This window comes from Falco biarmicus, chromosome 7, assembly GCF_023638135.1.
Source record: "Falco biarmicus isolate bFalBia1 chromosome 7, bFalBia1.pri, whole genome shotgun sequence".
Classification (NCBI taxonomy): Eukaryota; Metazoa; Chordata; class Aves; order Falconiformes; family Falconidae; genus Falco; species Falco biarmicus.
The window spans coordinates 51,065,188-51,092,213 of record NC_079294.1 but is presented as its reverse complement, the minus strand read 5'-3'; the positions used below and the strand labels follow the sequence as shown (position 1 = coordinate 51,092,213).

General features: G+C 44.0%; 1 protein-coding gene across 5 annotated transcripts in view; it reads left to right on the top strand.

Moving 5' to 3' along the window:
• Positions 1–2,647: 2,647 nt before the first annotated feature.
• The window catches only part of RAB8B (RAB8B, member RAS oncogene family), a 31,339-nt gene continuing 6,960 nt past the window's right edge, over positions 2,648–27,026 (top strand). For 3 of the 5 annotated variants that reach the window (XM_056345779.1, XM_056345780.1, XM_056345778.1), the window contains exons 1-7: positions 2,648–2,821; positions 19,657–19,717; positions 20,890–20,950; positions 22,336–22,413; positions 23,510–23,599; positions 24,364–24,429; positions 26,595–26,645. In XM_056345779.1, coding sequence (XP_056201754.1) covers positions 2,698–2,821; positions 19,657–19,717; positions 20,890–20,950; positions 22,336–22,413; positions 23,510–23,599; positions 24,364–24,429; positions 26,595–26,645 — 531 coding nt within the window. In that variant the 5' untranslated portion in view covers positions 2,648–2,697. The remainder of the gene's footprint in view (positions 2,822–19,656; positions 19,718–20,889; positions 20,951–22,335; positions 22,414–23,509; positions 23,600–24,363; positions 24,430–26,594; positions 26,646–27,026) is intronic. The other 2 variants (XR_008822961.1, XM_056345777.1) reach the window with 1 other exon arrangement.

The window sequence follows — 27,026 nt, the reverse complement described above, 5'->3', positions numbered from 1 at the left end:
GAAAATCAAAAATATGTAACTTTTAATTTTTATATCTTGTTTTTAAAGTTCATAGTGAAGTAAACATCTGTCCCTTGGATCTGGCAAACTGGTGCTTTTCCAAATCAGAACAGAACGCAGTATTGCAAAGCACCAGTGTAATTGAAGAGGGAAGTAATTTGCATTATTTTTCTGTAAAACTACTCTTGAGTAACAGATGGCAATCGCAAACATATTGCTCCAGGGACATATGGAAGTCTATTTGTTCCATAAAACTCAAGAGTGAATATTAACCCCCGAATTACTCTCGTCAGTGCTGAAATATGATTGTGTAGTAATCTTCAGTATGGCCATGATTACAGTACATGGCAACTCCCACCTCTGAAAATACAGATACAGGGAAATGTTTCAGAGATTAGTTTTTCATTTGCAATTTTCTATAATCTGATTATTCATGCTAGTCTGAAATCATTAAACAATTTGGTTTGACTGCTTCAGTGCCAGGTTGCCATTATCTTTTACAAACTTAAATCTCCTAATTAGTGACTGTAACAACCCATCTTAACATCTAAACAGCCCAACTGCTAATTCTGTAGTACAAAAGTGAACCAAGCAGCCACATTTCCAGATTCCAACCTGAACTGGGCAGAGGTCTCCAGGTGTGTAAAAAAAAAATACATTGGCAATTCCCCCCTTCTTGTTTTGCTGCCTTTACTGTGCTTTGCCAGATGATGGATACCCTGGTCTCCCAGAGGTCTCAGTCAAACAAACAATTAAATTTTTACTTTAATCACAACACAGCACCTATGATATAAAACTAGATTTTGGTACAATTAGCTAGCAGTTAGATAAGCACTCATGGTGAGCTCTTACAAATTCACCTTGTACAGAGATTTACATCAGACCTGGCATCGGCTTATTGATGGTTTGTTACATATTGGCCAGGAGCACCACCAAACTGAGACCCTTAATGAGGAAGATTTGGAATCTTTGGAAATTAACTAGGAGCAACACAGCTTTTGGTTTTTCCTGGTTTATAATGGCCGAAGGTGTTTGTTTGCCGTGATCCCTCAGGATACTTTGCACAAATACAGCAGTAGCCAGGCTAGTTTAGCCCCATTTCACCCCGTCAAAGTGTAGGTTAATGTCATGGAGTGGTTTTTTGGTGTGCTTAGAGTACGGAGGCTAACCACATGTGGCAGAGCTTTAGTATTCAAAGTTAATTTTGTTTGATTCCGTATAGAACTCGGTGTGTCTATTTGCCAAATTAACAGCAAATAAACCCCAAGAAAGGACCTGTTACAGTTTTGGGCTGCGCTATAACCAAGGGATTTGGCTGCAGGTGGGAGACACCAGCCGGTCTCCCTGGGCTGCTGCTGGGGGGTCAAATCATGTTTGCACCCCTGATCCTGCTCAGAGGGTGCTTGGACCCCTGGGGCTATGGCGGGGCCCCCGAGGCTGCAGGGCGCAGGTGATGGGCAGGAGGGGGCCTGGCCGCGGGTGCCTTAGGGCTGTCCCTGTCTCTGTCCCCGCACCGGCCCCGGGGGGCTGGGGAAGGGAGGTGGCGGTTCAGCCCTGCAGGATGGCAGTCCCTTGGTCCCTTCGGGAATGGCTGGCAGGAAACGGCTGTTTTCCTTTGTTTTCCGAAGAGGTGGGCGAGAACTGCTGGAGTGATTTACAGAGATTTCTGTTTTTAGCTTGTCTAAAGGCTACAGTTTTGAAAGTAAATTAAAGCAATAACTCTTCACTGTCACCGCGGAGCGTTTCAGTAATGCTGTTTATTTTTATAGCGCCTCATGACACCCCATGGGGAACACGGAGTAACGGAGCCGTACGGAGGCGGCCGCGCCAGGAGGCCATTGTCATCATCAGCGGGAGGGGACAGGGGCGCTGGCGGCAGCGCTGTGCGGCGGCCACGTGTCGCTCTGCAGCACCCATGGCTTTAGCGCCGCTCTCGACGGCGTGGAAGTCATTCCTCTGGTGGGCACAGGTCTGTCCCTCGCTCACCAGGCCCACACGTGAGGCCACACGCGGTCACGTTCCACCTGTGCCTGCTGGTGACCCGCAGCCTCCCGGCGTTGCTCGCGCTGGTAAAGACGCCCGCGGCCGTTTACAGATGGAGCTGCATCCCGCAGCACCCTGGACCCAGCGCCGCGCAGGACGAGGCCATGCGGCTGCTGGGGGACAGTGGCTGCCGCCCGAGGGGGTCAGTGTCCCCCCGCCGTGTCCCGGCCCCGCGGCCCCTGGAGCGCCGGGGACGTGCGGGGTCAGGCCCCGCGGCCCCCGCGGGTTTCAGGGCCGCGCCGCAACGGTCGCATCTGCGGCCGCACGGAGGGGAGGGGGCGGGCAGGCGCGGGGCGGCGGGGCTGCCCGTGCGGGGCTGGCGGGGCTGCCCGACCTGTGCGGGGCTCCCGGGGCCGGCTGGCAGTGCGGAGCTCCCAGGACCGCTCTCCCGGGGCGGGCTGCCCGTGCGGGGCTCCCGGGGCGGGCTGGCAGTGGGGGCTCCCGGGGCCGCTCTCCCAGTGCGGGGCTGGCAGTGGGGGCTCCCGGGGCCGCTCTCCCAGTGCGGGGCTGGCAGTGCGGGCTCCCGGCCGCCTACAGCTCCCGTCGGGCCGCGGGGCGGGGCGCGGCGGCTGCCGTGCGTGGGCGCTGGGCGGGGCCTGCCCGCCCCCCCGGCCGCCCCCCCTGCTGCGGCGGCGAGCCCCAGGCCGAGGGAAGATGGCGAAGACGTACGACTATCTGTTCAAGCTGCTGCTGATCGGGGACTCGGGTGTGGGCAAGACCTGCCTGCTCTTCCGCTTCAGCGAGGACGCCTTCAACACCACCTTCATCTCCACGATCGGTGAGGCGCCGCGGCGGCCGCCGCCCTGCGGCCCGGGGGGTTCCTGGCCGGGGCCCTCCGGCCGGGCCGGGGCCGCGCCTGGCGGCAGCGGGCGGGAGCCCTGCCGGCGCCCAGCCGGAGCCCTGCCGCCGTTGCGCGGGCCCCGCGGGGAGCGGCCGCCCCGCTCCTGGTGTCGGCGGCGGGGCCCGGTGCGGGCAGGCCGCGTGGGGAAGGGTTCGCCCCGCGGCGGCGGGGCCGGGCGGCGGCAGCGGGGCCGGCGGGGCGCGGCCGGGAGCGGCCCGCGGCGGTCGGGGCCGGGGCCGGGGCCGCGGCGGTGCGCGGCCCTCCCGCTGTCTCGCCGGCCCCTCCGTGCGCGGGGCCGGGAGCGGGCCGGGCCGCTGGATGGAGAACGGCGGCTCCCGCGGGGCTGCGCGGCGGCGGTGCCCGGCGGCCCCGGGCTGTAGCTCTGCGGGTGGCCGCTCGCCCCGGCGCCTGTGCCCGTGGCCGGGGGGCTGGCCCGGCCCTCCCGGGCAGCGGCTTCTTCGCCCCGGGGCGGAGGGGCCGCCCGGCAGCACTCGGGCCCGGCGACACCGGGGAGGCGGCCGGGGCGTCCCGCGGCTCCGCCAGCCGCTCCGGGGGGCCGGGGGTGTCGCGCACCCCAGCGCGCCGCCGCCTGCGGCGCTGTCAGAAACGCCGCCTTGGAGCGGCGGTGCGGGGCGCGGTGCTGGGCACAGGGTTTGGTGCTGGGCTCGGTGCTGGGCGCTGTGCTGGGCTCCGCGGGGGCCTCATTTCCCAGATCTGCATTCCCAGTTCTGCACTGGGACGTGCCGGACTGGGAGGCCAGCCAGCCGGGGCTGGGGTGGGGTGGGGGGGCCCTCAGCGGTGCTGCTTGGAGAGGGGACAGCAGTAAGGCTGGCTTGGAAGGGCAGTGCCAAGGGAGTGAGCGGAGCCTTCTCTGGAAGGGGCCGGGTGTGAGGGTGTGGTGGGCGAGGTGTGACCCGGCCGCCCTGCTGTGCTGGGCGCGGGTGGGAATTGCGGGTTTGTCCAGGTGGCTGCGGCCCGGGGGGCTCGCGCTGTGGGAGTGGGATCACTGCAGCTCAGAACTGCCTTCCCGAAGTCTGAACCGGCGCGTTCCTTTCCCCCTGCAACCCCCTTCAGAGATGCTGTATCAGTAACACCGGCTCATCGAGGCCTGAGCAGCATTTTACCTAAAAAGGTCAATTTTGCTGCATCTCTGGTAAAGGCTTCATAAACATTAATAATTCCTGTATAGTTTTTTTAAAAAAAAACCAACCACAGAAACCCACCCTACGTTGGGACCATGCCAAATATAAAATACTTCTTTATGCTCCTAGAAAGATAGCTAACGTCAATGGGTGCGCCCGTCTTCCAGCCATTTTCTTGATGTTTCTTGAACTGCTTAGCCCCTTGGTACTTCTTTTACTCAGTCACTTTGAAGGCTGGGGGATTATGGATGTGGTGCTGTTTTTTCTTACCTTATTCAGCAAATGTTGCGTTTGCTCTCACTCCTTTCCTTTATACTTGCTTTCACAAGGGTCTTGTTTTCAACGCTCTTCAGCTTGAAGAAACTTACTACTAATAACTGAGGCATAATTCTGGTTTTATAGGTTGTATTCATGATTGCACAGTTATATTTCCCTCCTTGTAATTTTTTCCGTCCAGTCCCTTTTATTTTTTTTTTTTTGCGAAGGACCTACAAGCAGGAAAGTTGACAATGCAGGGAAAAGTGAAACTGTTCATAAAGTGCTGATGTATGCTTAAATAAAAAGGCTTGGGCTTTGGTGTTTTCTTTTTTTTTTTTTCAGGCTTCCTCATGGATTGCTTGTATTACTTCTAGGTCAATCACGTAGATTGAATCTGTTCTTGATGCACTCGCTTTATGAGTGCGTGGTGGTCAGTTTTACAATCATAACTAATACATCTAATGAGCTTAGGAGCATTCCACTCTTAACAGTTCTGATTTTTTTTTTTTTTTTTTTTTTTTTTTTGCTTGACTGATAAAGCATAGCCAGCCACGGTGTGGAGGGAGCCGCAGGGTTGCAGTGCTTTTCCCAAACAGGCCCTCCTGCTTGTTGAAGTTTTAAGGTCTCCAGATTAGCATCCCTAACCAAACACACTGAACCTTCCTGAAGTATAAGCTGCCAGGCTGGTTTGTTTGTATGTTCTCCAAAAAGTGGGATCTGCAATGTGATGGTACTTACTGTTACAGTGTCTGTCAGTTCACAAAGATTTTAATTAGTGCACGCGATATTATGTGCCCATAGTGATGCCCTAGTTCTCCTCTGGTCCGTCTCTCTCCTAACGAGATTGGAGTTGGTTTAGCTTGAAGTCTGAGAAGGCACGTGCTTGAGGTGTGTGAATGTCAAATGTTATTGTTTAATCTTACATATGTAAATGCTATTTGTGAATGAGGGGAGTCATTTAGAGGTTTTTCTTAACTATATGAGGTTAAACTTTAAACTGTTTTAACTTTTTTTCTTAGAGTCTACATCCAGAAATTAAAGCAAACTTTATTGCTGTGATGAAAGGGCCCACATGCTGTCTAAGCACCAGATACCTTTCTTATAATTCCCTATTTCTGTTGTTTAGTAGTTTAACCGGGGTTAAACCATGACACTTCAGTTACTAGAGTGATGGACACACTTTCCAAAAGGAAAAAAAAAGGAAGTAGGGGGAGGATGTGGAAATACTGCTTTACTATAAAATATTTGTTTTACTTGGCCTCAATGTTCGTATCATAGAAACGAGTCAATAACGAATTGTAGTTACTTGGTCATCTTGCACGGCATGCTTCTGCCATGCTTTGCAGATACCCTTCTCTTTTGCTGTTATGCAAAATGCTCCTGTGATGCTACTGCCTTGTGGATTGCTCCAAGGTCTGTGAACGGTCCCTTCCTGTTTCTCCTGGAGGCTTTGGTCACGCTGCGGTGACGGCTGTACCGATTCAAACAGTAAGTTCTTCCAGTCAGGTGTCCTGTGGCCAGGGGTTGCATAGAAAGCAGGATAAAAGTGCAGTGCACGTATATGTATAACTTACCAGACTTTTAAAGTTCTTTTTTGGGCGGTTCTTCGTGCTAGAGTCTCTGTGTCTGTGTCTTGGCTGCCTGACGTAGTCATACCTCCAGCAGAGCCTGCTGTCCATTGCGAGAGGTGAGCCAGCAGCCTTTCTGCCGGGTGGTCCTCTTGGCCGCTCCAAGCGATGCGTTCCCGGTCCGTGCCGTCACAGACTGCCTTCCCAGCTTTAGGCAAGGCAGGCCTTGGCCTTCTGCACCGTCCGGTGTTTCATGGGGGGCTCTTTAGCTCCGTTTGGAAAATCACTGGAAGGGCTCACAAGTCGTAATGCTGCTGTGGGCCCCGGTGAGGATCAGCTTTTCACTGTTAGCACGGGATAAAACTTTTTTTTACAATGGGAGTGGATTATGTAAAGTTATGTTGTTTAGTTTGCTTCCTGAGTTGGAACTTCTGCTTTTGCACAGTTCTATATGGAAAGTAGAATGCAGTTGAGTCAGCTCTTTTTCACACTTCAACAGCTCCTAAAGCAAAACTTATCTTGGGAGTATCTCGTGTGTATTTTGCTTGTAGTTTCAGAGCGGTGTACGAGAATAGGAAGCATTAATTTAGCAGTCTCTAAGTGTCTTAACTTGCTGTTCAAGTTGTGCTGCCCGGTAAAACTGGATTGCATGTATCATTCCAAATAATAAGGCTTATTCTTTGCATTCCTTTCAACTTTTTGTTTAAACTGGTTTCTGTGGGAATAAAGTTATATCTTTTAGCTGATAGCATTTTTGACTTAATACAAAGACTTGCTGACTGACATAGAATCTGTTGCATTTCTTTTTTTTTTAATTCAAGACGCTCTCAGCGTTTGGCAGGAAGTTGCCCACACCAGATAGTACTGTATCTGAGGGTTGAAACAATTTGTTGATTTTACAGAAGTAACTTTTCCTTAGCCTGCATCTTGCAAAATGGGACACTCCTCCGGCAATCAAGCACGTGTACGCTGACCTTTGAACACTTTGATGAAAAACCTTTGACAAGCAAAATTATCAACTTCCCTTTTGCAGTGAAATTTCCATGTCTGTAATGTGTAATGGAAATTGTTTTAGCCTACTCAAGTCAAAATTATTTCCTCACAGAGTATTTCTACTCTTTGTCCCCATGGTTCCTTGTACGTAGACAAAAGATTGGTTGTGTGTTTGTTGGGTTTTTTCCCACCCTCCCATTATGCTTCAGCATTCCCGATCCTCATTCAGTCAATTGCTTTTGGGCTTCACCAGATGGTAGGAGCTGTAGAAGAAAACACACATCAGTGATGGATGAGCAAAGGGAGGGAAGAGTCAGGAAGGCGTTGTCAGTAGTACTTTATTAATGGCTGTTATAATAAATGAATTGTAAGTAAGACTTTGAAGTGACTGAGACTAGTGTGTCTCAGGTGGTGCCGTTACTCATATCTGCAGAATGGAAGTGCACGTTCAAGGTTTGTGGGGTCTGGGACGTGGGACTCTTCAGGACAGTGCGAGGAGGTCGTCAGAGGGTCCATATGGGAATAGTGAAGATGGGGGTAATGGGGGTAAACGTCAAACTGGAAGAGTGATTATGTTTTCAAGTATCTGGTGGGTGGTCAGCAAGATGTTCTCCTGGTGGTGGTCAGAAATTGTCGTAGTTGGAAACATCATAGATTAAGAGCATTAGAGTTTTTGTCTCTTGTGACCTTAAATTCGATATTAATGCCTCGCTGGTAACTGAAGACGTCGTAGGCTTTGATTTTTGTCTGCCAGTGAGACTGCATTACCCTACTGTATTCTGCAACAGGCCAGCAATGTAAAGTGAAATTGCTTGGCTTTTATTAAAAATGCTGTTGCAGCTTTCTTGCTGCGTGTTATTCTTCAGGAGTGTGGCAGATGTCTAACTGGTCTGTGCCTGTTCCCAACTGGCAGATGGAGGTCTATCTTGGTTATGTGTTATCTGGTGGTTTGAGTGACAGGAGGGCAGCTTAGAGCTGCTTTTTGCCTTGGTTCGAGTGCGGAGCTAACACAGGCAAACGTTGAATGAATGTGGGAACAAATGTATTGATTGATTAATACAGGCTTTGGGAGAGGTATTAAAGACACATAGCTTTTGTTTGAGAATTTTTAATTTACTTTTTTGGGAGCATTTCCTAGCCATTCTGCAACATTTTGAACTGACTTAATTCAGAATTTAATTGAAATGCATAACAGGTGATGAAGAATACAAAGAATACATGCAGTATTTGTAGGGATGCTTTATTTCAGGTTTTGTGGTAGAAAGTAGGTGTGTGTTTGTAATTCAAATGATATTATATTGCTTTTTATTTTTAATTGGATGTTATGGTAGCTTAAGTGCCCAGTCCATCAAGCTGACCATGGATACAGTAAATAGATCTGATCCTTTTCTAATGTGAATAAACTATGAATAATAGTAACTGCAATGGAGTTGCACTGTTTAAGACTGTTGTACAAGCAGAGTTGATCCAGAGGCTTTTAGTTGCTGGACTTGCAACTCAAAACTAAAGTCAGCAGCTTCCTGTCCCCACACGAGTTGCAGTGCCATGTAATTCAGTGTGTCTTAAAGGGGTTTTGACCAGTAATTGCGTGTATTATCAGTTTAATCTTGTGGTTTGCAGTCAGCTTTCCTCTTAAATGCAAGCTATGACACTTTTGATCAGATCATACATAGTTTTAAAGGCAGCTAAAGTGCTGCATGTTTCATAAGACTTCTCTTCTGCTGGGGAGAGTGAACAGTTGACCAAGTTTAAGATGATTTGTATTTGGTTTGCTGCTGCTGTGCAGACTACTGCTTTGGGCACCAGAGAGGAAAAAAACAACCACCCTGATGCTGAAGTTAGTGGCGTTTTTGTAGGTGTGTGGCAGCATCTAAGAATGCATAAAGCAGACTGGTCACTAACAGGAGTCTGGCACCGAATCTGGAGCTCAGGAGGAACAGGGTGAGTTTAAGAAATTGGGCAAAGCTGAAGTGGCTGCTAGCCAGGGAACACATACCCTGCTCACGCCCACCCCACCCCACTTTCTTTCATTTCCCAGAGATAAATAGATTTCCTTTGCTGAGACAAAATACCTTGTCTGTATGTTGTGACTTCTGATGGGATTAAAGCTGAAATAAGGTATCTGTGTCAACCCAGGCGTGGAAGGCAGGAGGAAGATACAGTAAGTGAGAGTAACTGCTGGCTGGGAGAATGTCCCTGGCTTAGCAGAAGTGGCTAGGGAGGAGTACTTAGAATATGCAGTGCACAAAAAAGAGGTGGAGTGGCCATGAAAAGAACCTTGCATAATGTAGGAAAACTGTTACATACTGAGTATGGCCTTCATGAATAAGTTTTGCCTGTTAATTTAGGTAGTAAAAAGCCTTTCAAAAAAGGCCTATTTCATCATTCACATAAGAAGTCAAATAAAGCAGCCCTTCTTCCCTTAACGTCCTTTGCTTCCCAAACAAAACAAAAAAAACAAAAACCCAAACTCACATATTTACATCCATGTAAAAACATGGGCTTAAAAAAGCCTCCGATAAAAATGATGTTCCCAAAGTCTGTTGAGAGCGCTATCTTTAAAAATAACTTCAATAAGTATAAACCTTCTGCTTTGACTTCTGGCATGATTTTGCTGTCTCACTAGGTACCTTACACTCCTGTTTCTAAAACGTGACTGTATTTCAGATTCTTAACTGAAATTCCTAGATTAGATGATTTACCCTAACAAAGATAATTCTTCCTGGATGAGATACTCTGAACTTCGTAGATAATCAAGATCCTTTTGGCCAGAGTCACCAGTTACAAAGCTGTCTCTTACTGCCATTGCTGATATATGCTTTTTTTTTTTTTTTTTTTTTTTTTCATTTTTATGCTTGTTTTATGTTGCTGGTATACATATTCGATGTACGTTTCTTTCCAATTTTAGCAGGCCCATGCCCTCTGAAGTCTCATCTGCTTAATGAGTGGGGTATTCCTGCATTCCTGTAAAAGATTAAAAAATTTCATCATTGCTCATCTCTTAATCACTTCTGTCTTTATAGTGGTCATGTGTAATTGATGCCTGCTCTGTCTAACATTATCCAATTCAACTTTTTTTTTTCTCTGCCTCTATCGTGGTATCCCTGAATTTCTCAAGGAGGTGCTTGGCAGTCCCGCTTGTTGGGCTATAGCACAGTGTTTAACTGTACATACTAACTGCTCCCATCGAGTCTTCCATACCTGTCTTAAATCTGCAGCTGGTGGAGTACGTGTGCAGTACCTACCGTGGGTACTGCTGGAACAAAATACACAGAGTGTGTTGTTGCTACTGTGCAAGGGGTTTTTACCTCTGAGCAATCAACAACTTACCAACTCTTTCTTTGCTTTGTGAATCTCGGGACCCTCTGTATGTTTGCTTTTCACGTGGCAGCTCTCCCGTTGTGAACAGCCAGTGGTATGGCCCCCAAGGCCTTTGTTTCTTCACTCTGAGTAACCAGTTCAGTATAGACATCCAGATCAAGTGGTAGCCCTGAAAGTTTCAATAGACTTTTTAAAAAAGAAGTGACATCTTCATTTCTCACCAGACAGTCATTTAGGTTCACCTGGACCAAAAAATACTGAGCAGAACCAAACCTAACCTTTTGGCCTGTTCTCATCATCGCAGCTGAAGTGTAGTATGTGAAAAGTGAACAATGAACTTTAAATCGTGGTGGCAAGGTAGCATTGGTTACATAGGAATTTTTAATAAGGCATTTTATCGACCTTTTGGATGCTTAAGATGCTAACTGTTGGATGATGTGTTTTGGGTTTTTTTGGTTTTGGGGTTTCTTTCTGACAGCAGTCAGTATTCAGTTAGAGTTATCATGGTTAAAGACAGCATCTTCTATGTTTTCTACATCTACAAACACATCTGACTTACAGGCAGGAGATTCAGGATCATCTTTTCCTGTTCTGGGGGATTCCATTTTCAATATTTATCTTTTTTTGGTCTTACCCACTAAATGATGTGTTTGATAAGGACTAATCACGTGTCATCTCGTATTAAGCACTGGGCTTCTGAAAGAGTAATTATTTGTATTCCTAAGCCACTTTCTAAATGAGAAAATCTGGTGTTCTTACCCATTAAAACATGTGGCAAAGCTTATTTTTGTGTTTTCCATGTGCAGTAGAAAGCCATACGCTGCATATCCTAGACCTGAGGGAAAGAAGAGCTTCAAAGTAGATGACGTGCACAAGTCTCCCATTCATGACAGGTTGAGTGAGTATGGGGCTGGGTCATTGGCAGAGCGCTGCAGCCATTGCTGTTCTGTATCTAGCCGTAGCTGGTGGGAAGTACAGAGCAGCTGGGTACTGGCGTTGAGCTGCGGCTGCTCCAATGACGTCCTGGTGTGGGGGATCCACACTGGAGCTGCCTGCACGCTGCCTGTGGGCCACCTTCTGGTCTGTGTTATCTGGGGCTGTCATTTAATGGTCAGTTCAACAGAGCCTGTGCTCTGCTCCTCAGAGGAGGAGAGCTGTGACCGCGTGTACCTGTTCTTGAAGTTACGCCGTCAGTTGTCGTTACAGCTGGTGGTAAGCGGAATTGTGGAACTCACACAGAGGAAAGCTAACCTAGTCAAGAGAGAAAAGCATTTTGTCATGACTCTTTAGCGGCAGCACCTACCCTGGTTAGTTCAGCTAGCTGTGAAACTGTAGCCTCAGCTCCAGTCTGTTGGCTGATTTTAACATTTGCTGCTCTCCGGTTGCACGTTGGCCTAGAAGGAATATGTTCTTGAAACAGCTAAGTTAGTGCATTCCTCTTAGAGACAGTCAGTCTATAAATAATCCTTAAAATAAACAAACTTTGCTGTCTGTATCAGTAGTGCAAGTTTAATCTATTTCAAAATTTTTTTAGATTAAACTGAGTGACCACCAAATGTAGCTTATTTTACATTCAAAATAGAGTGAGAGGTAAACATAGCTTAATTTCTGTGCACTTTTGTAGAGCTGTAGTACCTGGGTTGTAAATGCTAAAAGACATTCAGCAGGGACCCAGCACTTTTGAAGTTGGGCTGTTGTGACAGTTGGTAACTTCACTCATGTCAAGCAGTATTAAGTGTTATTTTATCGTCTTTACATCTGGATTGAGTATTTTTTGTGTTTAAAATCATGCGATTCAGAGGCTGCTCAAAGCAATCTGTAAATTCTGATTTCAGAATGCTGAAAAGAAAATTTCACTTTGCAGGTTCTGCTGTTGTGACTGAAGCACTGTAATGCACGGTGGTGACGGCAGAACTCATAGGAGCACAGTTACGAACAAGTGGCTGAAGAGCACTGGGTTCAACTCTTAGTAGGACAGTCAGATTACACCATAGGTTATCAAGCTGTCAAAAACCTGAATGTTTCAAGGTGTAGGTTGGTCTAATTCACAGGCTGGTTGGGGTTGGAAGGGGGCTCTGGAGACCATCTAGCCCAACGCCCTGCTACAGCAGGGTCACCCAGAGCCGGCTGCACAGGGTCACGTCCAGGTGGGTTTGAATGTCTCCAGAGAAGGAGACACCACGACCTCTCCAGGCAGCCTGTGCCAGGGCTCTGTCACCCTCGGAGTAGAGAAGTTCTTCCTCACGTTCAGATGGAGCTGCCTGTGTCCCAGTTTGTGCCCGCTGCCCCCTGCCCTGCCGCTGGGCACCACTGAACAGAGCCTGGCCCCAGCCGCCTGACTCTTGCCCTGAAGATACTTGTAGACGTCGGTAAGATCCCTCTCGGCCTTCTCCAGGCTGGGCAGGCCCGGCTGCCTCAGCCCTTCCTCATCAGGGAGATGCTCCATTCCCTCATCTTCATGGCCCTCCACTGGCCCCTCTCCAGCAATTCCCAGTCTCTCGAACTGGGAAGCCCAGCACTGGACATGGTGCTCCAGCTGTGGCCTCACCAGGGCAGAGCAGAGTTCACTATAATTCCGATGATTATAAGTTGTATTCCGAACTGCTTGTTGTCTTTTAAATAGTAAGTAGTTTATTTTAAGAAGGGAAGCTCAGCGTGGTAGCTGTACTGTAGCTGAGGAGCCGTGTGCTGCAGGAGGTGGCAGCTTGCTTAGCATTGTCAGTATTGGTCTGATCTTGGTAGCAGGTTTCAAGGTCTTGTGCACAGGAAACTGCCTGATGTTACATACACACATGGCACTTGTGTTCTTCGTTGGCTTACCAACTTCAGCCATTTGCAGGTATTTATTTCACCAGTGTAGTGTGTTTAAACTTTAAGAACCTTTACTGTATCTTTTCAAGGTGCAAGATGCTGCTTGTGTATCGCTGTGTAGATGCGGGTATTAGATTACTTGTATGGATGAATAGTAAGATGAAGAAAGGCCAGTTAACCTGAAGGAGCCTCTTCAGCCCACTCTGAATTTAGTAGTTATGGGCTGTCCAAAAGGAATAGAATACAGCTTTGTCTCATTAAGTTGTGAAAGGATGAATAAAACAGGTTGTGCTTGTGTGTGATTGTAAAATCTTACAACTTATTTAAAAGTGTTGACTTCACCCTGCTGTGTGGCTTCATGTTAATCTGCTGTATTTTTGAATGGTCGCAATAAAAGACTACTGTGTCTTTAATTTACATAGTGATACAAGACATTGCTGAGATCATCTGAAAATGCCTTGCAGATGTTACTAGGGACTAAAGCCAAACGTTCAAGTTCAAAATGATTAGACTTTGTTCTTTTGCATGAGGCTGTATGACACACTGGTGTGTTGCAAGTGTTCCCCACCCTGCCTTTTACACTGATCTTTTTTCCTACTTGGTCATTTCTTAATGTTTACTGAAAACCTTCAAGGAAGATCTAATACAAAAGCAAATTTCTGAGGCTTCATTTATCTGCCTTTATGGATGGAGACAGTGTACTGATGTAGTGCAAGACAATATTCCCTTAAAAACACATTCAAAAAATAATTGTATATTTAATCCAAATCCTGCAATATCTGCTGCTGAGAATAAAAAACTAGTAACCGCTGACTAAGCTTGTGGAGAAAATCAGTGGGAACAAATTGACATCCCTCAGCTGTTGGATGCATATGGACAAGAACAGGTTTCTGGGAGAGTGTTGTCCTGTTGGTCTTTCTGTGCTTGGAATCTGCATGGAAGGTGCTGAAACTTACCAGCTCTGTTCATGTGTGTCCACACAAAGCTCATGTGTGTCATCGGTGTGGATATCTGTGTGTCCATTTTTTGGTGAGCGAGGTGTGTCCTTCAGTACCTGTTGCTTACAGCTCTTCAAAATACAGTGAAAAGCAAATGCACTAGCAGAAGCTGGGTCTGAAACATGTACTGCTGCAGTATCTTGGAGATTACAGGGGCGGCTCTCTCAAATTCAAACCCAGCCTTTGGAGCCTCAGCAGGGTGATGCCGACGGTTGCAGCTATACTATGCAAGTTACTGTAAGTCACTGCTTGCTAGTGATGTTCCTCTGTGCAGCTTAGTCACTTGCTGTGCACAAGAAGCGAGGCCTGCAGGGAGAAGTATTTTCCGAGTAATTCTCTCCCAGAATTCTGCAAACTGAAGGTGAAGCACATTGATTTTTTTCAGTCGTGTGTCTCTCCTCACTTCCTTTTTTTGAAGGTAGGTTACAAATCTGCTTGCTCATTTCTAGGTTGCTTTTAAGTCAGCTCAAACTCTCGAGTGACTGCAGGAAAATGTTTTCCTTTCCTTCTGTGTATCTTGAAGTCTCTTGCATGTTATGTCTTGCAGTAAAGAAGGTAGAAATTTTTCTCCCTCTCCAGCTCTGTCCACTGAAAAAAATCAACCCCCCTACAACCCCACATATAAACACGTCAGGATTGAACTGATGTGTAAATTCCAGTTGTTCTGGTGCTGTGTTGCTCCAAAGGGTACCGAGACTCTGTACCTTGACTCCTTTCCCCATCTTGTAATTAATTCCTTTTTATTGTGATCTGTGTGCAATGGTGATAAGTGTTGCAAAGTTTCTGTTTATCAGGAAATACCATTGGAAAAACCTTTTGTTTCCATTTGATTTTACTTCTTCCATTCTTACTTCAAAAGGCTAAGGTAAGATTTAGATAAGTAGGAAGATAACTTCTTTGAGGGTGGAGGTTTTATTACCTGGAGGTCATACCAAACAATCTCTTAATTTTTAGTTTGATAAGCAAGATCTGATACTGTGGTGCATCTTTTACATTCTTTGTTAAATGGGTCTGAAATGAGACCCTTTCTAGCAAGCAAATCAGGTATTACTTTCTCGCAGCTTCTTTGCCAGTTTTTGGTGTTTAATCACCTTTTAAAATTACCTTGGCTTATATATTGAAAAAAAAAAGAAAGCAACCAAAAAAACAACTAGACCATTTAAAATGGTAGTACATTTAGTACTTTTTTTTTTCTTTTTTTCTTTTTTTAAATAAAGTATTACTTTGACAGAGATGGAAAAATACTCTACTGTGGAAGTTATACAGGCTAGTGTATGGTGTCAGAGATTGGCACTTATTTGCATCTGAAAGGGGTAATTTCCTGGCTGATTTTTTGCCACAGCTGCACCAGAAGAATGTTATCAAATGTACCGACTCCATGAACTTAGTGAAATGAGAAACCTGTTAAATCAACGAGTTAAAATCAACAGGAATTGTCATCTGTTCATACAGCATTCTTATATGTAAGGTCCAGCTGCTGCAAGCTAACGTTGAACCACATGAAAAATTAACTTACAATACTGGTTAACTGTGCACTACAGCTAAATATTAGGAACTGTAATATTTGCTTGACAGTGGGTACTCAACGGTTGTCATTTTTTTAACATTAACATGCAGGTCTGTCTTTTCTGTCTTTCACTACTTGTATTATTTGAGAACGTGGCCCTCGCAGTACCCTCTTGCTGAGCAGACTGAAGGCCAGCGAAACCTTTGCCTTCAGGAAGCGGTTGCTGGTACAGTTGTGCTCCAGCTGGAACACTTCGGTTTGGTGTCTTTGTGCCGCAGCATTTTCTGTAGCAGAAAGCTGGTTTCAAAGAAGAAACAAGGCAATCTGTAAGTCCAAACCCGGGTACTGTGTAGGGAAGAGTTGTAGCGGAGGCCTCACTGAAACTGATTCTGTCACACTGAAGAACCTGAGACGCTGGTGCCGGTGGCTACGGGAGTAAAATCATGGGTGAGGGGAGAACAAAAGAGTAACAGCGATGCCTTGAGAGTAAGCTGCTGTTCAAAAAACTGAAGTAGCAAAATAAAGTGTTTCAGCACCTCTGTTCAGTTTGTTCTTCCGTTCCTGTAAGAATTGTCAGGCTGGTTTTGTTACGGTTTGTAGTGGAAAACCATTGGTACTAAAGCTGGAAAAGGAACTACTTAGCATGCACAGCTGGGCAGGCCTGTATATTTAGTATTGTAATGCAGCTCTCTGGAACATTTCCAAATGTCTCTTGAAAATGATTGCATTACAGCATAATTATGGGTAAAATCTGCCTCAGCTGGCAGGAACAAGCAGGAATGTGTAGCTAGGGAGCGGAGCAGTAGAAGAAGAAGTAGTAGTAGCAGAAGAGCTTTTGGTGTATGAGATGAACATGACTTCTTGGCTTAAATCGGAAGAGGCCCAGGTGGGGCCAGCCTCCCTGGCCTCTGCTGCTTGGCTTTGTGCTGTTGGGCAGGGGTGTGCCCGAGCTGGTGGGCTTTCTTGGCTTTGCGTAGTGCTCCCAGGTAAATAGGGCAGCATGAGCTCTCATGGGGTCTTGTGCAAGTCTGTGTGCGCTAGTGGCACTGCCTTTTTTCTTGGTGTGCAGATTTCTCCGCTCAGTGTATTCTTTGGCAGAGTTTGGTTGGGACCTATGGGAGAAAACACTCAGTAAAGTGAGGAGGGAAGGTGCATCCCTGGCCTATAGTTAGCAAGGATCTGAAAAGGGGTTTGAAGGACAAGAAACTCTCAGCTGCTTTTTCCCCGGTGCTGCAAGGGAGATGAAAGCAATTACAGTCCTAACCAATGCACAGTCTGGGTCTCAGCCTCATCCTTGCAGGCTGCAAGTGTGTGATTCCTGCAACAGATGTTTTTATTTCACTATCTAATACGTACCGAGTTGCTAGGTGGACAGCTGTGTCTCAGACGTTTGTGTGGCAGCTCTGCTGTAGCAGTTAAAAGCAATTTTCCTGTTAGCCGTTCTATTCTAAGAATTAATCTGGGTCTGTATTTCCTAAAAGCTTCCAAAACTTATCTTTGGATGGACATCAAATGTTTCTGGGCCTTTTTTTCCCTACTGGAAAGAACAGTGTCACATGTGGCGTTTTAAAACCGTGAAAGCCATGTGATACTTTGCACTCAAGCTTTCTGATTTGCAAATGACCCTTTTTTGTTGGAGCCAAGTACCTTTTCAAACTCCTGTATCCCAGTGTGTGACTGTGCAAAATAAGAATTCATTGACAAGGGGAGCTTTCTGTCAATAATTACTTTTGAAATGCTATAGTCATTAATGTTTTACATGGCGTAATTTCAATTTAACTGCACCCTAGACAGTCGGTACGTGGCGGTGCCCGTGCCTGGCAGGAAGCGGTAGCCGTGTCACCCTGCTTGTGCTACCAACGTTTGCAGCTCACCGCTTCCTGGCGCCGAAGCGAAAGAACAAAAGCAGCGCCAGTTTCTAGTCCATTTTAGTCTCAGAAAAGTCGCAGCTGCATGTGTTAAACTTCTTAGTATCATAACAGAGGCGCTTGGGGCCTTCCCTTTCATATTCCTCTTTCAGCTTTGAAGTTCATCTTTATTCAAAAATTTTGGTGAGGTTCCTACTAGAAACCTGAAGTTCTGCAAAGCTATTTTTTGTGTAGATCCCGAGTTTTACAAGTGATCAAAAGAATGGTTGCATCAGTCATTTTGGCGCTGTGAGAGGAATGACTAACCACGAGAAACCCGTCGGTGCAAGGCGTGAGTTGGTGTGCACACATAGCTGGCCGCAGCGTGAGCTTGCTGCCTCAGAAAACCGTCCCGTGGGGGTCTGTCCCTGTTCCTGCTGGTGGGTCTCGGCTTCAGCCGGTGACAACACATACAGAATTCTCTTGGAGCCACAGTAGGCTCCCAACCTAGTTTTCCCCGTAGTTGTTGAACTTAATTCTAAGACTTCAGGCCTAGACACAAAGGAGCTTTTAAAACTGGTTGTCCATGATACGAATTTTTCCGGAAAGGGGATTGTGTTCATGCTTCATGACCTTTGAGGCCAAGAGAAAATCTATGCAGATCAAAGGTTATTTGTTTTCAGACCTGAATACAATTACCTGTGATTGCAGCAGGTTGCACGTAGTTAGGAGAAAAATCTTTCCAACAAGGGAGACACAAAATCATATCGAATGTAAAATGGAAACACTTGCCAAACTTCTGTTACAGATAATAAGGATTTTTTAAAAGTACACATCATTCTTGTGTCATTTTTAGAAGAATACGAATTAATGGAAGTGTCTTTTTGCCTGTAAATCCAGTAGTGAATCTTGGGAAATTTTAATTGTAGCAGTAGTCATAGTATTTTAAATTCATGCAATTAATTTCATATGCTGTTAGAAGTGCTGGTGTGATATTTCTGCTCTTAATTTGTATTCTAATGGGCTAAACTATGTATCCATAGCACATCGAGATTAAGTAGCTGAAACTTGGTATTTTTGGTATATTAAAATATTAATTTTGCATGTGAGAAGAATGAAATCAAATAGTTAATGAATGTCCATATTTCATATTCAAATGCTACTGTAGTATATTAAAAACATCCCGTAGCTTCCTGTTTAAGTGATAGATGAATTCTTAAAGCTAGAATCAGCGTTCGTCCATCCAGTTCAGATGCTCTTGATAATTGTCACTTAAATTAATCAGAAGAGATTAAAAAAATAAAAGAACCTACCCATCCACCCCCAATCTTTTACAAACTGACTAAATATTAAGTAACTGTTTAAGATTCAGTGAAGAAAAAATAGGCCATTGGTTTCAAAGCAGATTAGTTGCGGGAGTACACGGGGGTGGCTGTCCTGGGATTAAAAAATGTGGGACTCGAGCACTCTCAATTTGAGTTATATTATAGTATAGCTTCAGAGACGTGGAAGTTCATGTAGTCCAGGGAAAAGGCTAGTCTGGAAATCTTGGCTTTGATTCATAGGTCCATTTGATCCCTTTAAACCTTAAAAGACATTATTAAGCCCTTCTGAATTAATTTTTTTTCTCCTCCCCCCCCCCCGCCCCCCTGCCCCGGTTTAACATCTGTGTTCAGAATCAATCTCAGAAACTGGTGGGGTACCCTGAGGGAGTGTAAGGGGAGGAAAGAAGTGTTTTCTTGATACATTTTGGAGCTTTCTAGCAAATCTTACTACTCCTAAACACTGTTGAAAAAGTCACATGCATTATCTACTTCAGCCACTTTCAGTAATTATCTGTATAGCTTTTATCTCCTGTGATGCTTTACCATTTACTGTGATGTCCGATTATCAAAATCAGATGCCAGCTTTGGGAAGGAACTAAAGGGGTCATAGTATGTATATTTTTCCTTGGAGCCAGCAGTTTCTAGGGAGTTGACTTGAACTGCAGGGGCTACTCAAAAGCTGAGAAAAATATACATTCAAACCAATGACTTTATTGGTGTAAAATGGAAGAATTTTGAGATGAAATCTTCCTCGTAATTTTGACTAACTCTGGCAGTGAGTCCAGATTGGGTCAGTTTTCATTGTGCAGAATAATTTATCCGTCACATGTTGGATGCAGCTGAAAACCTTTGTGCATCCTCAGTGCTCCCTAGTGTTTGGAAGAAATGACAGCTTTGGAGTAATTCTTTTACCTAAGTTTGCTCTTACCGAATTGTCAAAAGGAAACTGAACACTTCCTTTTCATTTATTGCAAAACTTAAGAGTATCTCTTTCTCTGGCAGGAATCGACTTTAAGATCAGAACAATAGAATTAGATGGAAAGAAAATCAAGCTACAAATATGGTAAGTATTCCAAAGTAATTTGAAGTTTTCAGTGAGTATTGAATTATCTTTGAGCAGGAATACTTTATAGCTTTTGAGCCTGGGTGTGCCAGAAGTTTCATACCTTTTATTCATTGGCTGCCCATGAAGTTTATGCGTGCTTCTGGCTTGCTCTTGGGGTGGTTCTGCTTTAGTAGCACAGGAAACGGCCCGTTCAAATGCAACATGAGAGCAACTTCCCATTTTATCAAAAGCTGTCCTCTTAAATGTGCATTTAGCTATTCCATGGGGAAGAGAAGCATTAACTCCATAGCTGTAAACTAAAATGTGCAATCTAATAAAATGTGATGTTCTCTGGTACTTTGATGTCTAATTTTACTCAGAGGCACAGGTTAGTGATAGTACTCCCACTGCTTGCCTGGTGGGTTAGCAGAGACCGAGCCTCCTGATAGCAGCAGATGAGTAGTTTTGGAGTAGCATTATTTATTACACATGCCAAACTCTTAAAATGCTCCTGGTGAATGTAGGATTCCTGCTGATTTCTCAAGTTCTAGCAAAGATAGTTGTGATACTTGCATGTGAGCCACAGTTCTTGTGACTGAGGAAGCAAAGTGCCAGGAGTGGTGGGTACAAATTTTCTGTGGAATTTAAGGCAGAAAGCTAGGTTTTGTCAGGCCTTTGAGGTTCAGCAACCCTAGGTGTGACTAGTAGCCAAACACTTTGGTCCTCCTGTTCACTCACAGGTACTGCTTTGAAGTCATCTAGGATAAAATACCAGCACCCGAACGTGTAGTGGTGGATTTTAATGCTAACTGTACGTGAAAATGCACTATCCTGAAATACTCTACTGCGGCATGTTTTGGGTTTTGTTTCGAGCAGGACTGGGATGCATCAGAGCTGCCTCTCTTAGTTATTCTAGGGAAGGCTGTGTAGTAATGAGTGTTATTGCTTGCATGAAAATTTAAATGCTTTTGTGCCGTATTTATGGTGCTGCTATAACCACTGATGTAAGTAGGATCGCTTGGGGGTGAGGAAGGTGTTGAGGGCTGGAGAAACTTGTGCAAATACAGAAAAAGTATTTTTTCTTAATGAGGGAGTATCAATATGTTGTTACTCTGTTTAACAAGACACGTCTAAGTACAGAAGGTTGTAAAGATCACCTCCAACAAATACTTGTTTTCACTGAATTTTAGGGATACAGCAGGCCAGGAGAGATTCCGCACGATCACAACGGCTTACTACAGAGGAGCCATGGTGAGTGCTCTCACTTCACAAAAAGCTAGGCACAACTAGTGTAACTGGTTTGCTGCTCCTGAGGTTATATCATGTTAAGTCTTCAGCTGGAGGAGTAGGTAATTGTGGCGTGAGATGCCACAACTGTTGGTTTTGGGTTTTTTTTGTTTTGTGGTGTTTTCTCTGTTTTTCTTTTTTTAAACCTGCTGGTACTTTGTCTAGTCCTGTCTTTGTGATGAAACTTCAAGTCCTATTGTCTTCTTTAATTAAAATTTTGGCAGATTATAGTAAGTTAAGCTGCCCAGCTGTAATCAGGCAGGGTTTTTTTTAATGCAATCAACCTCTTTAAACATTTGAAATGTCTGAAAATAGGTAATGAATTATTTTAATATTAAAAGTGATTTGACTGAATTGCTTTTCCAGACAGTAGAGAATGCAGAATCTGGGCTAGAAGCACAGTCACTTATTAAAGCTACTGTTACCTTTTCCTCCATTAAGAATGACTTGGGGTCAATTAACTGACTTGGAGCCTGTACTCTTTGTGTTACAACTGCTTGTAATGCATTCTTAATGCTGTGATTGGAGGTACTTTATGTTGGGACACTTAATTTCTTGCTGATGACTAGCTATTGCTGCTGCTGCGTGTTCTAACTGCTTTGTATGAACAGATTGGTAACATTCATAGGCTGGCTGTGGGTCCAAGTAATTTCACTATTACGGAATACAGATGGGGAGAAATAGTAATGGTTGTGGCTCTGTGTTAGAGCTTTCTAGTATTTAAACAGGTTATGGCAGTGACATGGTCTTCTCCCCACCTCCCAGTCCACGGCCAAGGACTTTTCTTTGTCCTCCGAGGAATGACTGGAAAGGCAATAAGGAATGGAGGTGAACCTGGCAATCTGTCCTTAATGCAGCTGTTGTGTGGTTTCCCATGCTTTGCTAATTGTTGAGAGCTCACACTAGTATACGTACCTAACTGTCTGAAAGAGCTAAAGCTTCTGGGAGAGCACCTAGTGCCAGCTTTGCTGTAAGTATCTACTGGCCCCAGCAGACTGGATCTCACAGGTTTGTCATCTTTGACTGCTTAAAGCTGCTGCTTCTAAATTTTGCTTTAACAGTAGTGTCTTGGTTGCTGTTGTAGTAGAATTTCTAAACTTTTCCTGACTGTAGCCTAATAATTTAAAACTTCATATAGGAGGTGTGTTTGACCTCTTAACAGTGCCAAAAGTTGTTAAACAGTAAAATTTTGGGTAAATTCTCAGCAATGGCATAATGCTTTGAGAAAGGATTCTAGGTGTGTAAGTTGTATGTTGAATTTCTTGCAAGTATACTCAAACCAACAACGTATGTTGAAACTCAACCAGTAGTGCTAGCTCATCTAATGAGATTTTCTTACTTTTATTTAGGGAATTATGCTGGTGTATGACATCACAAATGAGAAGTCTTTTGACAACATAAAAAACTGGATAAGAAACATAGAGGAGGTAGGCGCTTTGGAAAGTACTTCTTACTTGTTCCATCTTATGATTTCCCTGGGACAAATAATAAGTAATTGTTTGCTTTCATTTTAGTAGCCAACATATAGTAGCCATAGTAGCCAAGTTAGACCGTGCAGTGAATGCAACAGTGATTATTGATGATGAGAATATTCATTCTTGTTCATCTAGGGGTAGAAGGTAGAAAGTAAGCATAAAGTATGTCAAAACTGCTCTTACTATATGGCTTGTATTCTTTTTTGCTTTTGGGTGTGTCTAAGGAATGGGAAGGAGCAAGATCTCAGGGTGTCTACCTTTCACTGAGATGATGACAAATCTGTCTCATTTCAGTTGTTAACTGTGTTGTGTGTGTGTCCGACTAGAGGTTTCTGACCTTTTCATTTGGTCTTGGGTAAGCTTCCTTCCTGCTGACTTACTGTAAGCTATTTAGTGGGATGTGCTGTCAAGTAGGGATAGGTCATTGTGAAGTTAGAGAAGAAACCTTAATTTTAGTGAAGCTGTAGTTAGATAACAGAATCTTACTCGTTGTTTTCCCTTAAACATAGAATCCGTGGGCTTTTCTTTAGTATTTCTTTAGTATTGTTCTTTGGCTCTTAAACAAAATTCCGTATTAGTGACCAATTTGATTCAATAGTGACTGGGCTAGAAAGTTCTCTTGCTGAATTGATTATTAAAGTATTGATTATTTAAAAGTATTTTGTTAATAACCTGTTTTAAAAATGCAAATGTATCACATAATGATACTCCAGCCCAATACCCTAGGTGTCCATGCACCACTTGGAAGTGTGTACTGTTACATTTCCAGAACAACTGAATGCCTGTGTGTGTGAGCAGCCTGGTACAGAGCTCATAGTACTGTTTTGATCTGTAATAATACTCCGGCAAATTTAATCTAGGAGTATTTATTCCAACCTGGTTTAAATATTAAATTGCTTGTTTCGAAAGTCAGTCTCCTTGCCAGCAATGCATTAACAGTAGACAAGTTTTAAAAAAGAAAATACTCATTTGTAGATGAGTTTGACACGTAACCTCTTTTAAATAATGATGCACTTTGTTTGCGAGAGATTACTTTTTCTTCTTTCAGCATGCCTCTTCAGATGTGGAAAGAATGATCCTGGGTAACAAATGTGATATGAATGAAAAAAGACAAGTTTCAAAAGAAAAAGGGGAGAAGGTAAGCTTTGGTGAATCAACTTAATTAAGAGCCTGCTTTTCTTAGGATTTTCGCTGCTGGGGGTTTGGTGTGTTTTAAGCACATGAGAGGTAATGGGCCTCAAACCTCTTGTTTTAGATACTTCTATATATTATAGGATGCCAGGCTTGGGTTTTTTGATTTTTAAATAACACTTGACTGTCTTCAGGTTTCAGTAAACCTAATGGCACTATTGTCTTGAAGGGAAGATCCTGTAAAGAACACTGACCTTTGCTATAGCGAGCGTGAGATATTCTACATCTCAGTATAAAGCTTTGTATATAGTTTGACCTTATTGTACTTGTTTCACCATGGTGGTTACTTGCTCTTTTCATAAGTACTGTTATTAAAGCTGAAGTAACTAGTTGTTCTGCAGAAGAAACAAGCAAGTAAGAATACTATATAATCTGTTATGTACACAGCTAAGTAGTGTAGTTGCTTGTAACACCATTTACGAGATGATGGTAGTTATCTGTGTCTGTAAATCTGTATCAATGAAGATTCTAACTTACTGTTCTTTTAGGTCCTAATTAAGTCTTTTTGTAAGAAATTAATCTCTGTTGATTTTGAGGTTCACATGAGGGTATGACCTGTTCTAATGGTTTGCCTAATTGTCCAGTAACTCGATGGGTTTGTTTTTGAAAATTGCTACAGTATACAGCATTAATTCTGTTATGAACCGATGTAAAATGTTTCTTTTACAAAGGAACTTCAAAAACACTGAAAAACTTTAACCTCTCTTCTAGTTAGCAATTGATTATGGAATCAAATTTTTGGAGACAAGTGCAAAATCCAGCATAAATGTGGAAGAGGTAAGTGATGTGCATTATGCTTAGGTGTGTTTCTTGAGCTGCTACTATGGAGGCGTGTTTCATGATCTGCTGGGCTTTCTGACCTGATCTGGGACCTGAAGTCCTAACTGTGCTCCTGAGTCACCACTCTTGTTGTATTCAGAGAGCTGCTGTAAAATCCAGCATTTCTTGTATTCTGGTAGTGTCTGGAATTGTGTTCTAAACCGGTGTTAAGAGCAGTTTGCTGTTACTGTAGCAAACAGTTGCTTTAGACTTCTGTGCCTCGCTACTTAAATTGCAGTGCTTTTGGACAGGAATAGAAGTAATTTTAGAGCAATGCTTTGTGCAGGAAATTGGATTCCAGATTCTTTACTTTCAGAATAACAAGCTACTGTGTCAAGGAGCCTTCAGGTTACTACTTAAAGGGTGCTGTGCGGATGAGACTGAAGATTTGTTTGTTAACCTGGAACACCAGCACAGACTGACTGCCATAAGCTGATGTTAGAGGAGGAAGAAGGCTTGTAATGCTATCTATAGACTTGCAATCTGTTTTCCTGTAAATGAATTTTATGCTAAAAACATGAGATCCCTATTTATGAGAGCATAAGGAAGGAGAATCGGAAGGAAGCGTGGCTCAGCTCCAGTCTATCTTACCATGAATCACTCTTGTCATCTCAGAGAGGTGGGGGGAGGATCTTAACGCTATGACAAGGAGTGTGGACAAGACGATAAGATGATAGCAAAAGGCAGTTACATTAAGATTAATTTATTCAGATAAGGCAGACTTGTTCTTATATGTTGTTCCTGTACCTAATCATCTAAAAGCCCTTCCGCATGTATTGGTGGGATACCTTTTAAAAGTCCTCCAAACGCATACTTAATTCAGATCATGCAGCCAACAAATTAACTAGAAACTGAAGAGATCGTTACTTTAAAATAACATGACTGATGCCATGCCAGACAAGCGTTTTTCTTCTGATTGCAGGATGATGGTTGTACAGTATAGCTAGAGTGGACTTAGTTGCATTGTGGTGCATCTGGGGTAGTGCTGGACCTGATTTGCACAGTGTCGTTATGATTCTTGCAGCAGATAGTGGAAGTGTGAACATGAGCAGCTAATACCAGTGGTGGACAGCAGTATTCTCTGTATAGAAAGCACCTATCTTCAGTAATTTCTCCAGATAGTTGACTTGCTCTTTCATGGCATGTCCTGCGATTTAACTCCTGTGGGTCATGACATGTACAGTAGTGTGTGCTCACTCCAAACGACTTTGCTATGTGATTTTTTTTAAAAAAATTGTCACATGATTAGTGAAGAAAGTATTAAAAATTGCAGCTGGTACGGGCATTCAACAAGTAATGATTTAGTCGTCTTTCTACCAAATGTTGAACTTGTGGGAAATGACACAATCATGTTATTCTATATTCCTGTGATCAGAAGTCATTTCATTTATTTGTTGTGATTTATTTGCATTAAATGAGTGTCTCTCTGGATATATTCCAAACACAATGAGAGGGGAAACGTTTACAGTTTTTTACATTCTGGAGCTGTCCTCGGGTTGTTGATGTCTCCAGGTAGCCTAAAATCTTGCTTTCCCTTCTTCTGGAGAGTTGCAGATTTTCTTCTGCTGCAGAGGTTTTTTTGCTCCTTTATACATTGAAGTCTGAGATGCTGAGATTTGCTGATGATTTTTTTTTTTCTTTTTTAATAGGGATGTTGGAAGCATAAATAAACATTATAGATAGCCCAGGAGCAAAACTTTTGGAGAACAGAAAGCAAGCTAGCCTGAATGTGAATTCCCAGGCATGCCATCCCCAAACCTTTCCGTGGTTTTCTAGTTACAGTGCGCAGTGCAGTTGGGGGTGGGTGGGTAAGTATTAGTGCATGCAGCGCTCTCTTCAGCAGACTTTTTTCTTTTTGGCGAAGAGGTACATGATGGGAAAGTCAGTTTACTTGCTTCAAAGACTGGGGATGGAGACTAAAACCAGAGTTTTTTATTGTAAAGCATACTTAGTGCAGTTTTAGGTAAACAGCTATTATACGTAGAGCGCCTTGCAATGCGAAGTGCTGGCAGTGCCCTACAGAATACTGTACTGTTAATGTGTCTGGCTACTCCGTATCGATCTTATCTTTAATGTATCTCGTGACTAACTTTCTCTTTTTTTTTATTTCCACTCCTTACCAGGCATTTTTCACACTTGCACGGGACATTATGACAAAGCTCAACAGAAAAATGGTTTGTATTTCCAGTTGGCATACAAACTAGATACATTGAAATGACTGCTATAATAATTGTCTGAGAAGTAGCCCTACCAAAAAACTGCTGGGGATTACAGGGTGTGCTAGATAAATTTGAGCAAAGGGTGCTTTATCAGGCTTTATTACACGTCAGCATGTAATTGTTCTTTATTTTGCATGAACAGTAACACTGAGCAGCCTGAAATTGATGTGTTCTTTTGAAATGTAACAGTGTGCTCTTTGCTTTATTAAATGTCGAATTATGTCTCAAACTACTTCAGCTAATACTTGAGATCTGGATTGCTGGATAAATCTTCATTTTTAAAATAGGCATTTTTATTGAATGATTAACAGAGTCTGGATAATTGAGGAGCTCAAG